Genomic DNA, 14,942 nt, shown 5'->3' with positions numbered 1-14,942 from the left:
AGTGTAGAACCCAATTTGTGTTATGTGTGTTGTGATGAAGAAAGTTTGCCCATTAAAAGTAATGCCCCACCGGCAAGATAACTTTGTGAAGAAATTATCGTTATGCGGACCAGATCTTATGCAAGTCTCGCTCTATATGTATAAGATCTTAGGGTTAGGATAAAATTTGTAATTCTATCACAAAAGTATGCCGGGTCCGACGGCATACACGCGATTCAACCCTTGTCTTGCGATTTTTTTTTAATTTTTGCTTGAGGTTGTTCGAACTTCTAACCTCGCCAAGGCAAAAATTAAAGCAAGCCAATATGAGGCATAATTTAAAGACCACAAATATGAAGAAGCAAAATTTAAAGACCACCCCAAAAGAAGGGCACTCCGCGCAAAAAATTGGAGTTTAATAGCGCATCTTTGGTAATTGGCTGGGAACATAATATACTGTACGCTACAGAGGAAAAAGGCCATACTTTGCGTGGATGTAAATATTGAGTGCAAGTTATGAAGCATCAGTGTGATCTTTATATTTCATACTCTTTTAAATAACCCAAGAACTTTACTTATTTTAAGCTTTGAAATTCGGTGGATAATGGTATGCCTTGATTTACAAAATATTTGAACCTGTCATGTGCGTCTATTACACATCTTGCACTATATTACTCTTGCCACTGAACCAAAACCCGATGCAATGTAATCGCGGCTATATTCAATACTGTCTTTGACTATGCATCTCTTCTTTTCAATTGGAGGGACAACAGAGTAGACTGTCAAAGTTAATCTCTTCTTTTCATATTGCTGTTTAAGGCATTGAAAAGAAAAGAAAATAATTGAAATATGCTGTCGATTGAAGCATGAGTGATCTTGAAAGACAATCCTGTTGGCGGACAATACGTAAAGAGGTTCTACAATACAACATACCAGCTTATATCACAGTGATTGGGAAAATCTTGCTTTAAATACAGTTCTAAGTAAACAGTTCCTATCCCCCCTAAAAAAATCTCAAACCTCTCAGTTACATCTGCAAATCCTTGGCAGTAGCAGATGTATCGCTCGGCATAGTGCAAAAACTGCAGCTGCCACCTTCTACAACTTGAGTTTGGTAACATCAATTCTCTTGGGAGCATACGTATATGCCTCATAGTTTATTAGTTGTCCCAAACTGCTTAATTTTGTAAGTGTAGTAATCAAGTCAACCTGAAATTAGACAAATCTGTTAGGTTTAGCGTTAGCCGTGCATTATTCTGACAAGCATGATAACTAATTTAACATTATGCTACTAATCCTGTGGAGAGAAACCAAATGAAAAGAGAGACCAAGCAGAAGCACTAGCACTTCTTTGTTCAAATAATTCAGGTAGTTAGTAGCTTACGAATTAACACAAATAGAAAGCCTCTTATTTTTTTTTTTTTTTTATCCACGGTGAGATTATCCTTAGATATCCCGGAGGTCCTTTATAAATTTAAGAAGAAGAGCGCATATACTAGCCTCATAATCAGTTCGAGATACTGTTTCCCTGCTCCTTTGGTACTTCTGAACCCAAGGAAGAACTTCTGGATCGTTGGCAAGTAGGGCCTCCGTCGCAGCTTGATCAGGACCCAAGAATGCAGACATTACTGCTAGCTGCAAAGAAATTGAAAATCATAGTTAGTTGTTATACACTTAAGTTCACTACAAAGATACTGTAACATAACGGGAAGAGAAAATGTTGCCAATTGATCTTGTTAATAGATGCAAAACTACTTATTGACAACTGACAAAGGCATGCATAAAAAAAAACTGGAAGTTTAGCTAATGGGGGAATGCTTATGGCAGTTTTCTGCAGTAGTAGGCTTGTTGAAGTGTTACCACTTGAAAGAATTGCTAACGTAATCCAAATTATTTGTGCTCCAAAAGGAGATGTTACCACAACTAGGTCAAAATATACAAATATGCCATCCAAAATAACTACTCTTTTACCTGACGAGGGCCCAAGCCAACGGCTTTAAACTTGTCTTTCATTTCCTGCACACTTGCTTTATCCCACTGAGGCACCCTCCCCTCCGGATCAGGCTCCTGGGCGTCTGACCTCCCAAATGTCCTATCAAATTGGCCCCACTGTGGGCCGAGAGTACACACTATCAATCTGAAGCGACAACTTTCTTTTTTGTAGATAAATAACCTGAAGCAACTACTAAATCGAATAAACCATACAGGCAGTGGCAGAGCCACATAGAGCCGAGGGTGTTCATCCGAACCCCCTCGGCGGAAAAAAACACTGTTTTTACAAGGTTAAAATTATTTTTTACGTATATTTAGTAGATGTTGAACCCCCTTAGGCTTCTTCGTATGTTTACTTTTTTATATTTTGAACCCCCTCGGCGGAAATCCTGACTCCGCCACTGCATACAGGTAGTAAAAGATTGGAGTTTCACTTCATTTTGCTCAGAGTGTTTTTTCAAATGAAGTTTCACAAGTCATTATAGAAAACTAACCTTCATATTGTAACCATAAGAAAGCTAACCTGTCCATTAGAGCCATATGCAGAGTACAACAAAGTTCCCTTCTCTACATTACCACCACATTTGCTTATTGCAGAAGCAAGAAAGGTTGATTTGACTGCACTTTGTGCTGTATCAAGCAAAAGAAATCTGAGTGACAATTTTCCAGCAAGGCATTAAAACTAAATGAGGGGCTTATTACATTCAAATTATTTCTAAACGTTAACTGTCTTAGGCTTCTTAGGCTTATGAATTCCAATATTTTTTCTTTCTGTAGTTTCTCTGATGTATCAGTGCAGTCTTACCTTTGAAAACCAAGTTTACCTTTGACAACATGTGGACACTAAATGACACTGTACTTGGAAAGAATGCAGCAGACAGGTAAAATGGAAGAGGTTATAGAAGATTGACAACGGTTAGGTGTCATTTGGTTGCTGGTTAGAGTTATGCAGGTATTAGTAGTGCAAAGATTAGTTAGATAGGGCTTAGTTATTCACGTATTAATTATTCGTGTATTAGTTATTCCATTTGCTGAAAGTAAGAAGTGACTTTCAATAGTTTTTCTTTCTGTAGTTTCTCTAATGTATCTGTGAAGTCTTACCTTTGAAAACCAACTTTACCTTTGACAACATGTGGACACTAAATGACACTATACTTGGAAAGAAAATGCAGCAGACAGGTAAAATGGAAGAGGTTATAGAAGATTGACAACGGTTAGGTGTCGTTTGGTTGCTGGTCAGAGTTATGCAAGTATTAGTAGTGCAAAGATTAGTTAGATAGGGCTTAGTTATTCATGTATTAGTTGTTCAATCTTCTACCCTGCATAAATTAATACATAGACTCCCTCATAACTTATACATGTACTAATTACGAGGAACTGTGAACTTATACATGTACTAATTACGAGGAACTGTGAACTAGTAACCGATTGGTGTGCTGAATTTTATACATACAACAACTAAGGTGCTACCATACATGGTACTACTTATGCTGGTTGTTATACATGAATAATTCACTTCCTAACTAGCAACCAAACGACCACTTAGTGTTTGAAACACTCCAGTAGTTGTTATATTTGAGAGACTGCTTAGAAGTAGGTATATGAGTAAATCCATCAGACAACCTCCCACCAATTATATAAATTAAGCATGAACATGGATTTGTAGGTAAAACTCCTCTAAGGTGCATTTTTATCAATGATGCTTGAACTAAACCGAGGCATGAAGCCAAGCTCCTAACAAACTAGCATCTGAAATCCCTTACCAGCGAACTGGATGAGATCTGCATATGAGATGGGTCCACCTTTGGAATCCGAATCTATAACCTTCTTTGATTCCTCCAACAAACTCAAAGCAGCAGCAAGGCCCTTATTTTCTGGTCTGCTGACCTCTGAGCTTCACACAGGGAATAACGGTACAACAAAGATGCATAAAAGGCAAGGTAATATCTCAATGGTGAATCAAATTTCAACAAAAACTGAAATCTCATCCTATAGCAGGATAGAATATGGTATTTTTCACTTGATTTCATGGTCGTATAACACTTGATCCAAGGCAATAGATAGATGAAAAGAAAGTACCTGAAACGTATTGATCCATTGGGACCCCCGGATTTTGTTGCCTGCAAAACATTCCTCAATTACACAAATCTTTTACTTTTTGTCAGTCAAGATAAAGGAGATAAAGGTCTCTGACCTTATCATAGGTGATGGCATCGTTAAGTGCTAAAGTTAGTATAGATGGAATTATATCTGGATTTGCCTGGAACAGTTTCAACAACAAAAAAGGCACATATAAATTTCAGAAGTCCGATGTTCAACTTGAGTAATTATCACCACTTATTTAAGTTTCACCTTCATAGCTTCAAAAAGGGTCGTCTTGATCTTTGCTGTAAAAAAAAAAAAAAAGAAAAATGAATTTCATTTCAATAACACGAAGTAATGCCAGATTTGCTTTTGAGAAGAAAATGAAGAGTTTGACGAGCTTACATTGAAAATCTGAACGCTGTTTACGTTGTATCAAATCAGCAGCATTAGCTACTTCAACGAACGAGCTGGATCTTGCTATCAAGTCCTGACAGAAATTACAGCTGAAAATAATCATCATCTCAACACTCTTATATTGTTAGATGAGATATCAGTCCACAATGTAAATTTGTAAATCTTTTTAGTGCGTACGCATTTGAATAAAATTTTGAGTACTTGCTCCACAATAACTTATCTCTCTTTCAACAGTTTTCCATCTTACTTCTTTACTTTGAATAGTTGCTCCACAATAAAGTATTAAAGATGTCATAGTACTTTCACGTCTAAGGCTCATTTCTTTTAGTGAAAGTTAACACGAAAGTATTATGACATCTTTTTCATTGTTAGACACAATTGCTCAAGATGCAAAATATTGGATGATTGCACCACACTACATTATTGAAGTTTAACTCATTTCTTTCAATAAAGCAACCCTTCTTAATCGAAAAATAAGGGCCTCACCATGCCTACTGCTGCTCCTACGGATTGAAGAATATCACGTCTACGAAAGCGATCCTCATTGTTATCCTCTTGTCCAAACTTGCAGCAAATCATAGCCTAAAATGTTCACAAAAAGAGAAAATTAAGAACATCCAGTATAACGTTAAAGCGAAAAGTTAAATTCATTTAGTACAACGGGAAACTACATTCTGCCCGACCTCACAACTTTCCAATCCCATGAATTCCACTAACAAAAATACGCAGAAAGCTACATTCTTTATTATGTTAGTGGCAAGAGAAACCAATGTAAGTGATCATGAATAATAGCATGGAAGTAAAGATTGTTAAAACCCAATAACATTTCAAGGAAAACATGTGATAAGGCACATATAAAGTTTAGTCTTTAAAGAAGACAAAGACTAAGAAAAAGAGGGTAGTTTTACAGGTTGAGCAGAGAATCTTGAGGCATTGCTGTTAATGGAAGAAGGTGAAGGAACCAGTGAAACCAAAGAGGGAAGTGTTGAAGCAAAAGAGACCATTCCTTATTTCTTGCTTTTAATTCCAAGATTCTGTTTGGGAAGAAGGAATGGGAGGAGAAAATGGTTGGAAAAGTGGTGAAGGAGAGAGGATAGTAGTGATCAGAGTGGGGTCTGCAAAATCTTTAGCTGCGTGCTAATGCGTTGGAGACAATTGTGTTATCCTATCCAAACAATGCCCCTTGCTGGTATGTGGGGGGTCCATTTCTCTGAGAGCGGTAACATGGCCAATTTAAAAGAAAACGCTGGAAAGATACCGAGAAAATGATCAAAATGGTTCTTGGACTTTCGTTTCATGTGGTTTTAAATGTATATAAACATAACAACAACAGTTCTTAATATGTTGCAAAAAGTGATTAATTCCCTGACACGTGCACAACACGTAAGCTATCAAACTACAAAATAAAGATACATTTTGTTTCGTTTAATCCTATTTCAACACCTACCTCAAAATTTCTAACTCTAACTTGAAAGAGCTATGAAAAAACTTTTGATACAACAATAGAACTTGAAGAAAATTATTATTCCATGGTAAATATATTCAATAGAGTGTGACAAGAAGTCTAAAATGTCTTCGATTATACTAAATAGATTGTGTATGGAGGAAGATGTTGAGGGTCCAATTTAGTTTGACATAAAAAATAGGGCAATTTTCAGTATTGTCCTTCGTGTGTTTTAATTTTGTCCTCAAAAAGCGTGGTCGAGGGTCTTTAACTTTCGCTTCTTCAAGAAGTAGTTAATTGGGCGCCTTAAAGGCGAGACTTGCACCAATTTTTTGCACGGATTGTCCTTCTTTTGGGTGGTCTTTAAATTTTTTTCTCATATTTCGCGTTTTTAAGTTTTGCCCTTCTTCGGATACCGAGGTTCTAGTGTTCGAACCCCCGTTCGTGCATAAAATAAAAAAATAATTTCGCGATAAAGTATTGTATTAGTATGGATCATTACAATACTTACGAAAACCAAAGTTATGCCGGGAGGGCGTACTTTGCCTTCGAGACATTTTTTTTTTTTTTTTTTTTTTTTTTTTTTTAACTTTTCAAGGCACACTTTTGTAAAGGATACTTTAGATGCCTTAATTAAAAGATATCTTAAGGCATATGGAAAAATTTTGCCCCATACAAGGCAAAACTAAATTATGCCCGAGGAAAAGTTATGCCCCTCGCAGATAACTCAGTTTTTCCTAGGGAAGCTTTACTTTTTTGAGACATTTTTTTTTTTTTTTTTTTTTTTAACTTTTAAAGGCACACTTTTAGCAGGCATACTTTTGGTTATGCCTTAATTAAAAGTATTTCTGTCCCGAAAATTTTGCCCCATAAGCGCAAAACTAAATTATAACCGAGAAAAGTTAAAACTTTAGTTTTCGCAAGACAGTTTTTTGCGCTCGAGACATTTTTTTTTTTTTTTTAACTTTTAGTTAAGGCATATTTTTAGTTGTGTTTCCGTCCCATAAGGCATAATTCCTTAAGGAAAAGTTTTTACAAGGCAAAATAAATTATGCCCCTCCGCATAACTTTAGTTTTTCGGCAAGGAAGTTATGCCGGATACTGCCTTGAGACATTTTTTTTTTTTTAAACTTTTCAAGGCACACTTTTAGTTAAGGATACTTTTTTTTTTAAAGCGCATAAAAGAAAAGTTTTTTTGCATAACTAAACTATGTCTTGAGGAAATTTGCCCCCCCTCCGCATAACTTTTTAGTTTTTCCAGTCAAGCCGGCCACAGATATCCCCTCGCTCCGCTGCGAAATTATTTCTTTATTTTACGGGGTTCGAACCCAAAACCTGTGTATCCAAATTTAAGGGCAAAACTTAAAGACCACAAATACGAAGGGCAAAATTTAAAGACCGCAAATATGAGGGGCAAAATTTAAAGACCACCCCAAAAGAGTGGCAAAATTTTGCAAACATCGCCGAGAATTTTTTTATTGGGTTCGAACTCAAAAGGGCAAAACTTAAAGACCACCAATTTGAAGGACAAAAATTAAAGACCACCCCAAATGAAGGCCAATCCGGGCAAAAAAAAGTAAAAAATAGCCATAGACCATATTTATACGTCTTAAAACCAAACTAATTACTTTTTTTGAAATATATAAGGACTAGATCATATCATACATTAAGGACTAAATGAAACCAAAGCTCAATGTATTAAGGACGATTTTGATCATTTCGTCGGAAAATACCAGTAATTAATTTATAGCCTGTTTGGTCAAGCTTTTAAAAACAGCTTATTTTAAAAAGTACTTTTTTCAAAAGTACTTTTCAAAAAAGTATTTTTGGCTAAAAGCCAGGTTTGGCCAATTAATTTAAAAAGACTTTTTGAGCAACAATTAGCGTTTACCAAGCTTTAAAAAGTGCTTCTATATGTATTTTTCAAAAGTACTTTTCAAAAAAAGACTTCTCTAATTCAAAAGGTCATCTCTCAAAAGACTTATTTTCTCCCAAAAGCTTAGCCAAACACCTCACTTTTTTAAAAATAAGCACTTATGAAAAAATAAGACTTTTCGAGAGAAAAATGTTTCGCCAAACATGCTATTAATCTTGCTTTTAAAAGCAAATGCTCTTGACTCTGTCGATGAAGGGTATTTCTGACATTTCAAAACTTGTGGTAGAATTGAACAGCAGCTGCCTTCCGTCTCTCTTTTTGCCCCAAAATCCTCTATGATTCTAAAACTAGAATATACGCTCATCCATCTTCCTTTGTTCGTCTTCTCCGCCTGCTGATCTGAAGGTTAGTATTATATCTCTCTCTGCTCTATTTACCTTTTCTTTCCCCCTTGGAGTATGTGATTTTGTATGAGTTATATGGTTTGGACCTAGGGTTATAAATTGGTGATTGTCTATTTTCCAGTTTGTGCTTATGTTAGTTGAACCTAACTTCCTATATGCTTCTTTTGATAAATGAAAGGAGCAGGGCTTCAATTTGGTTTCGTTGAACAAAGGAATAAAAAGAGATTGTCCTATACAATTTTGTTTGGCTAATAAAACTTGCCAATTCATGATGAATCCTCATAATACAGATATCGTTGTTGTTACTATATTCTTAAACTGTTTGACACTGATTCAGCTCATTCCATGTATTATTTTACACAGTTGGTTCAATAATTTGATTTACTGGAGCTGAACCATCTGAAGCAAATCATATTAATTAGATTTTGGTTATGAGAGTCCTGTTTGGATAAACTATTCTGGATTGTTTCTTGATGTAATGACATCACAAAGTAGTACACTCTACATAGGAATTCATTGCTCAATTGTTATTCTCGTGTCAGACATATTGGTAAATATCAGTTTTAGAGTGCAAACAGACAGTTTGTTGTTTGGATTGAACGTGGAACTTTTGGTTACATTGTGTATAATTATACCGTCCTATAGTAGCATAAAGAGGAAGAAAAAAGGTCTTTCATTTCCTACACTTTCTTAGCTAAAAGACTGTAAAATTTACAATTCTTTACTCTTCTCTGCATTACGAATCACCACGACTTCAAGCATCAGTTATATGGTATATTTGTAACAAATTACCAACTTTTTACTACAGCTGGATGTTTCTCAAAACACTCTTAATTTTGATAATTAAATAAATAGATATTGAAGCTGTGCGGGTCGCTCAAAAGAGTTCGGTAACTTTGTGTTTTACCTGATCTGAATCACATTGTTCGGTAGATGATCTGGACCTTTAGGAAATTTTATTCCAAATAGGGCTTTTGTAAGGCAGTCAGCTGACTACTTATGTCTATGTATGCTAAAAAGGGTAATTCAAGTTTCTATCCTCCAGTTTGTGTGACTTCTATGTTGTTGAAATTGAGTCTGTGGTTTTGGGAAGCCTTAGGGATACATAAAGATTATGAAGTACGAAAAGAAGTGGAGAAGGGCTAGAGGGTAGGGTCTATGTTGAACCAAGGGCAACATTTACCTTAAAAAGACTGAAGCTAATACTAAATTTTTTCAAACAATCATGCAGCCTTCGCCTAATTTTTAAAATTAAAACTTGCAGTTGCTTAATAATGAGGTGGATAGTTGATACAAGATCAGCGTACTTGTATTGTGGAACTTGGAACAAACAGTCAGGAACTTGACCAGTAATACAAATTAAAGCGAGCTGGCAAGACGAATTAAAGCAAGCTGCTTGTAAACTGATAGAGTCTTGCATTTCTTTTCTCCTATAAGAAAAGCTTATACTTCAAATGATCCAAGAAAAGTAGAGTTGTGAGACACTTGATGCAGGATTTATGAATGTACATGCTTCATGTGCTGAGTTCATTACCCTAGCCGGTGGAAATGCAAACTGCTTTATAGAAACAGATTTATAGATATTCTAATAGACTAATAGTTAATATTAGTTGCTTCATAGCACTTTGGTGCTGCAGCTTCATATATGGTTTTCTGGTAAAAACAACATAAAAAAGTTTAAAAGTGAAAATAAAGACTATTGCTTTGATGGTAACTAACCGCTCAAATCTAACCACTAAGGTCCTATACATGTGGGGAATTCAAGCAACTCAGTTAGTGGTTTGAGACAGAGAGTTGAAATTTTGACGACTTCTCACTTGGAATAAATCAAACCTGAGGTCCGGTCCTTAGCAAACCGTAAGTATTGATAGGTCCAAATCGAAAAGGTAACGATGATGTTGAATGAAGAGACAGCTTAGTGTATTTGCTAAAACTTTAGAGTTAATTCTTATCCAAGACTCTATCAAAAGATATTAGGATAAAAGACAAAGCCCTTCACACGTTTTCCACAACATTGTAGTTGCGGAAGATGTATATATGTTGAAATGATAATTTAGGATTTTAATTTGGGGATTCAAAGTAAGCAATAATATTATGGAAATCCTCCTTAATGAGGAATTGAAGAACAGTTCGAATCCATGCTGCCTTGGTACACACAAGGCGCTTCTTTTTCTTAATTTTTTCTTTTTTCACTTAAGAGATACGTCAATAAAAAAGGTAAGATAGGAACCCCATTTTGAAGAGGAACACTACTGTTAACACTAGGAAGCTTTGTAGACGAAAGAATTGCTAACATATTTTAGTGCACATGACTTGCAATCTTTTTAATAGTTTTTATACATCAAGACACTTACCCATACAAGTAAGAGTAAACATTTCAGTGGAATATTGCATACTCTGTTGATTGTATATAAATATATATTATTACATGTTTGTATGCGTTTCTTTGCTTCCCAGAACTATCTACAGATTATGGTTCTTAGTTTAAGGAATTCAAGAAATTTGCTATTTTATCAAAAAATATTTTGGTATCCGATGTGGACACAGGTCATAGTCACGCGTGTCGCATATTGTTCTGGTTATGATTTGTTTTCAACGTTACTGTAAATTATTCGAACCAACAATTACTCTACATTATTAACTAATTACATACAGTTACGTACTGCTTTTATTTTCAGGTATAGTAAACTATACACACTATGTAGTAACGTATTTGTTCTTATTTTACTTAATTACTCGACTAATATGCAAATTTTCCTCTATTTTTTTCACATGATGATCTCGAAAAAGTTTTTATTTTGTTCTAAATTAGAAATTTAAATAGTTTTAACCATACCAAGTGGACATCTGATAACCACCACCTCCTGTTAGCAGATGCATAGTGAAGCTCTAGGCAAGAGTGTGAAGTTACTACTAATAACTTTGAGAATCATATATTTAACTAGATTGGTTATTTCAAGTACTTAGTGAAGGAAAATGCATAGTTGAGTATATTACGCTGTGTAAGAATTATTTAAATCAACTTTATATACCTATAATATATACCTATAAGAAACAACTTTTTGGGTGCTCTAAAAATTTGGTTATGTTGATACAACAACCACTATCTTCCATAGTAATCAGGTTTTGAGATCTGTGATTTTGTGTCAAAATTTGCCTGACTGGTTCGTTCCTTCCGGCATGATTGCGCAGAAGCAGATGAGCCAAACAATCAGTTGTTAAGTGCCTCTGCTCGTAAGAGCTGTTTTGATCTGGCTTTTGCTTTTGTGTACTTCAACTTCTAGAACTAAATTAAAATTTAGAAAACTATAATAAACATGTTTATTTAACATTTTCATTTTCAAAACAGAAAACTATGATAAACTAGCATATTATGATATAATCGACATGTTTAATCTGTGTTAATTTTTATATATATATATATATATAGATTTCTCTTTAATGAAAGTCAGAATATCTCAAGCATGCCCTTCAATTGGTAACACTGCTTAACGATTGTTGAGTGCTGGTAACTTTGCTACTTCTATGTCTTACTTTCCCTTGTAATCGACTTGGCTGATAAATCTTTTAATTCTTCTTGTTAGTTAGCTTTCTGACTGGATTAATTACTTTTGCAGGATATTGTGGATACCTTACATACTACAAAACTGTTGGATTCCTAAGGTTATTTTCTCATAGAACTCAACCAACTCAAGGATATCAAGAAACTTAAAAAGCAAAGCAACAAAGAAAAAACCTTGCGGTCTTTAACGTGGACTAAACCCTAAACCTTTGTCGTCCTCATTTTTCTAAGATACAAACAGGGAGATTTTGCACCCCCCCCTCAGGATGGCTTCGTTTGGGTCTCTTAAGCAGGCTATCTTTGATAGACAAACGAGAAAACAGCAATACCAAGATCACATACGAGGCCTGAATGCTTATGATCGCCACAAGAAGTTCGTCAAGGATTATGTTGGATTTTATGGAAGAGAGAGCTTCACACAAGAAAAGTTACCTGTTAAAACAGATCAGGATACTCTTAGAGAAGGATACCGGTTCATACGAACTGAGGAAGATGATATGAATCCATCTTGGGAGCAAAGGCTGGTTAAGCGCTACTATGACAAGCTTTTCAAAGAATATTGCATAGCTGATATGACACACTATAAGAGTGGCAAGATTGGTCTGAGATGGAGGACCGAAAAGGAAGTGATATCTGGAAAAGGGCAATTTGTCTGTGGTAACAAAAATTGCAATGAGGAAGATGGTCTAGCTAGCTACGAGGTGAATTTTTCATATGTTGAAGCAGGAGAAAACAAACAGGCCCTGGTGAAATTGGTAGCCTGTGAGAGATGTGCAGAAAAGCTTCTTTATAAAAAGAGGAAAGAGAAGGAACAATCTAAAGAAAACCAGAAAGATAAGCATCGAAGGAAAAGAGAAAGATCTGTAAGTGATGATGACGAAGAGGATGATAAATATGCACAAAGGAAAGGCAGGAGTAGAAGGTCCAAAGCTTCAACTTCATCTGATAATCCGGGTAATGAAGATAATGAAAATATGGATCAGTATATGGAGGGAATGTTTCCTTGACAGGAGGATATTGATGTTATTGTAGAGATTTTACGTTTCATTAAATTAGTTGAAATCGCCAGCTAGATATTTTTGTTTGGGCAACTTATACGATTAAAGGTAAGGCCATACTTATTTCTGACAGCTTCCTAAAGCACAGCTAACCAAACTTAAAATGGTGAAACCTGTTTCATTGTTCAAGTTTAATCCACTTCAAAGGATGCTGAATTTATTGCAACCCTATCTCAAGTTTTCCAACAGTACTGAACAGATCTACCATATCTGTATCTGCATAATATCCAAAACCCATACTTTAGCATGAATCAAATTTATAGCGAACTCATTTGTTTGTCAAGACCCACTAATGAAACGTGCAGCACATTACCATGACAGGCTAGTAGACTGGATCCATTTGACATATGTCTCTGCATGTTGTATTATACCCCTCATTGCAGCGGTTAGTACTGTTGGAAAGAGTTGAAGAGATTTGATTATTATTGGCTACGCATTCCCTTTCACTGTAGTTTGATGCAACTTTGATGGCACGAGACAAAAAGGAACACTATAGGCTAAATAGAGCTAAAATTTCCATATCTGATGGAAAGGAGTCCCCGAAGAGAACTATAGGAAAAACAAGACTAGGTGAGAACAAACGATGGAGAAAATGAGAAGGATTTCATGACAAAGTACACGAGTGTAATGTTTTCCCGGACGTTATAGAAGGTTTCTTATGGAAATACCTTATAAATACACTACCTTGATATGTACATAGTAAGCAAAGCAAGGGAACCCGTCATTCACTGGTTGAAATGAGGAGCAACATAAGCTTAATAGCAGATAATACAATCAGTGTTAAATAAAAGAAATTGGCATTTTGCTCTCACCTTTTTATCAAACTTCCAGTGCGAATACCTCTTGTGCAGCAGAGAAACATAAGTATAGGAGCAGATAATACAATCGAGATTTCATTGAAACATTGAAGAGTGGATCAAACTTCTCAGATTTAGGAGGACTGTAATCCATATATTTACATTTGCAGCACTAAGAAAGAGCTCTTCTATGTCCCTCCAGTCTGATACTGCGTTCTCCTCCAGCTGCACACTGTATATTTGACCTCTTCATGAGGAGGTGATGGAAATTGTCCACTAAGATCAACAATTATTGAAGTTAACTTGGGCAAAACAAAGTGTACGTAAGTCGATTGCAGCAGGTTCCACAGCCAAATGGATTAGATAGAAGCCATTTTATCCGGAAACAGAACCCAGAAAAGGAATTTCTTTATCTACTTGGTGTATCCAGTGCTAACTATCCATGTTGTATTTGATAATAGTGATGCAAGGTAATGTGGGATCAAAATACTAGGCGATCTAGGAGTTTTGGTTTTGTTCCTTTCAAGAATCAGCAAGTATCATTTTTTTTTACTAAAGTTAGCTTCACACATCTCTTGGATGATCCTCTTTGACATTACAACTTAATCATCTTTATTTTCTCCATGATGCTCAAAGTGTTATCAATGATAAAAGGAAAAGAATCGTTTATTTGTGCTCATTCCATGTACGTCAACCTTTTGTACTTGTGTGGATTTAAACTTGTTACTCTTTCTAAATGGCTATTTCTTAATTTGAAGAAAATGTCTCGGCAAATAACAGATAGATGTAACTGGGCTACAAAAGGTGCTAATGCGAATGAGATAGGCAGAGTTCAGATGCCAGAAGTGTTCTGGAAATTAATGAATGGATCCTCAGGCGTGTTTCATTTTTTGTGAACCATACATCCTAGTGCCAGATTGTTACAGAAAATTATCAAGTAACCTAAAATATATCACTCTTTATGTGGGCAATTGTGCTCCTTGGGTAAGAAATGTTGCTGCTTGGGTAAGAAATGTTCTTATTCTGGTTATAGACTTACTTTTTGCCAGTAAAAGTGCTGACGTTGTGGTCTTTAAGCGTAAAGCCAGCATGCCTTTGCCCATAATTGCTTATTGACTTGCATCTTGAAAATGTTACCTGCTTTTGTAAGGACTTTCTGTTAAACACTTGTTTTTGTTAAAATTTTAATTCTTTTAATCTTATAAGAAATTAATTAAATTACATTATAAAAGTGGAAGCTAAAATTAGTTGTTCTTATTGCTAAAAGTTGGCCATAGAGATTGCGGAAAGTTCTGCTAGAAGCCTTGTTTGTTGTTAATTTTCAGTTTGTT

General features: G+C 35.4%; 2 protein-coding genes across 2 annotated transcripts; one reads left to right on the top strand and one right to left on the bottom strand.

The window, feature by feature from the left end:
- Positions 1-1,054: 1,054 nt before the first annotated feature.
- LOC132033686 (thylakoid lumenal 29 kDa protein, chloroplastic) lies at positions 1,055-5,551 on the bottom strand. The gene is made up of 11 exons (XM_059423732.1): positions 5,379-5,551; positions 4,957-5,052; positions 4,459-4,543; positions 4,324-4,358; positions 4,166-4,231; positions 4,051-4,091; positions 3,735-3,865; positions 2,495-2,601; positions 1,951-2,088; positions 1,480-1,614; positions 1,055-1,188 (listed from the first exon to the last, which is right to left on the bottom strand). The coding sequence occupies exons 1-11, from the start codon at positions 5,472-5,474 to the stop codon at positions 1,078-1,080; spliced, it is 1,041 nt and encodes a 346-aa protein (XP_059279715.1). The 5' UTR covers positions 5,475-5,551; the 3' UTR covers positions 1,055-1,077.
- Positions 5,552-12,022: 6,471 nt separating this feature from the next.
- LOC132033685 (uncharacterized) lies at positions 12,023-12,882 on the top strand. Its single transcript, XM_059423731.1, has one exon. It carries the CDS (start codon positions 12,023-12,025, stop codon positions 12,761-12,763), a length of 741 nt encoding a protein of 246 aa, XP_059279714.1. The 3' UTR covers positions 12,764-12,882.
- The last annotated feature ends 2,060 nt before the right edge of the window (positions 12,883-14,942 follow it).

This window comes from Lycium ferocissimum, chromosome 10 (genome assembly GCF_029784015.1).
Source record: "Lycium ferocissimum isolate CSIRO_LF1 chromosome 10, AGI_CSIRO_Lferr_CH_V1, whole genome shotgun sequence".
NCBI classification, from domain to species: Eukaryota; Viridiplantae; Streptophyta; class Magnoliopsida; order Solanales; family Solanaceae; genus Lycium; species Lycium ferocissimum.
This window is presented reverse-complemented; position numbering and strand designations above follow the sequence as displayed.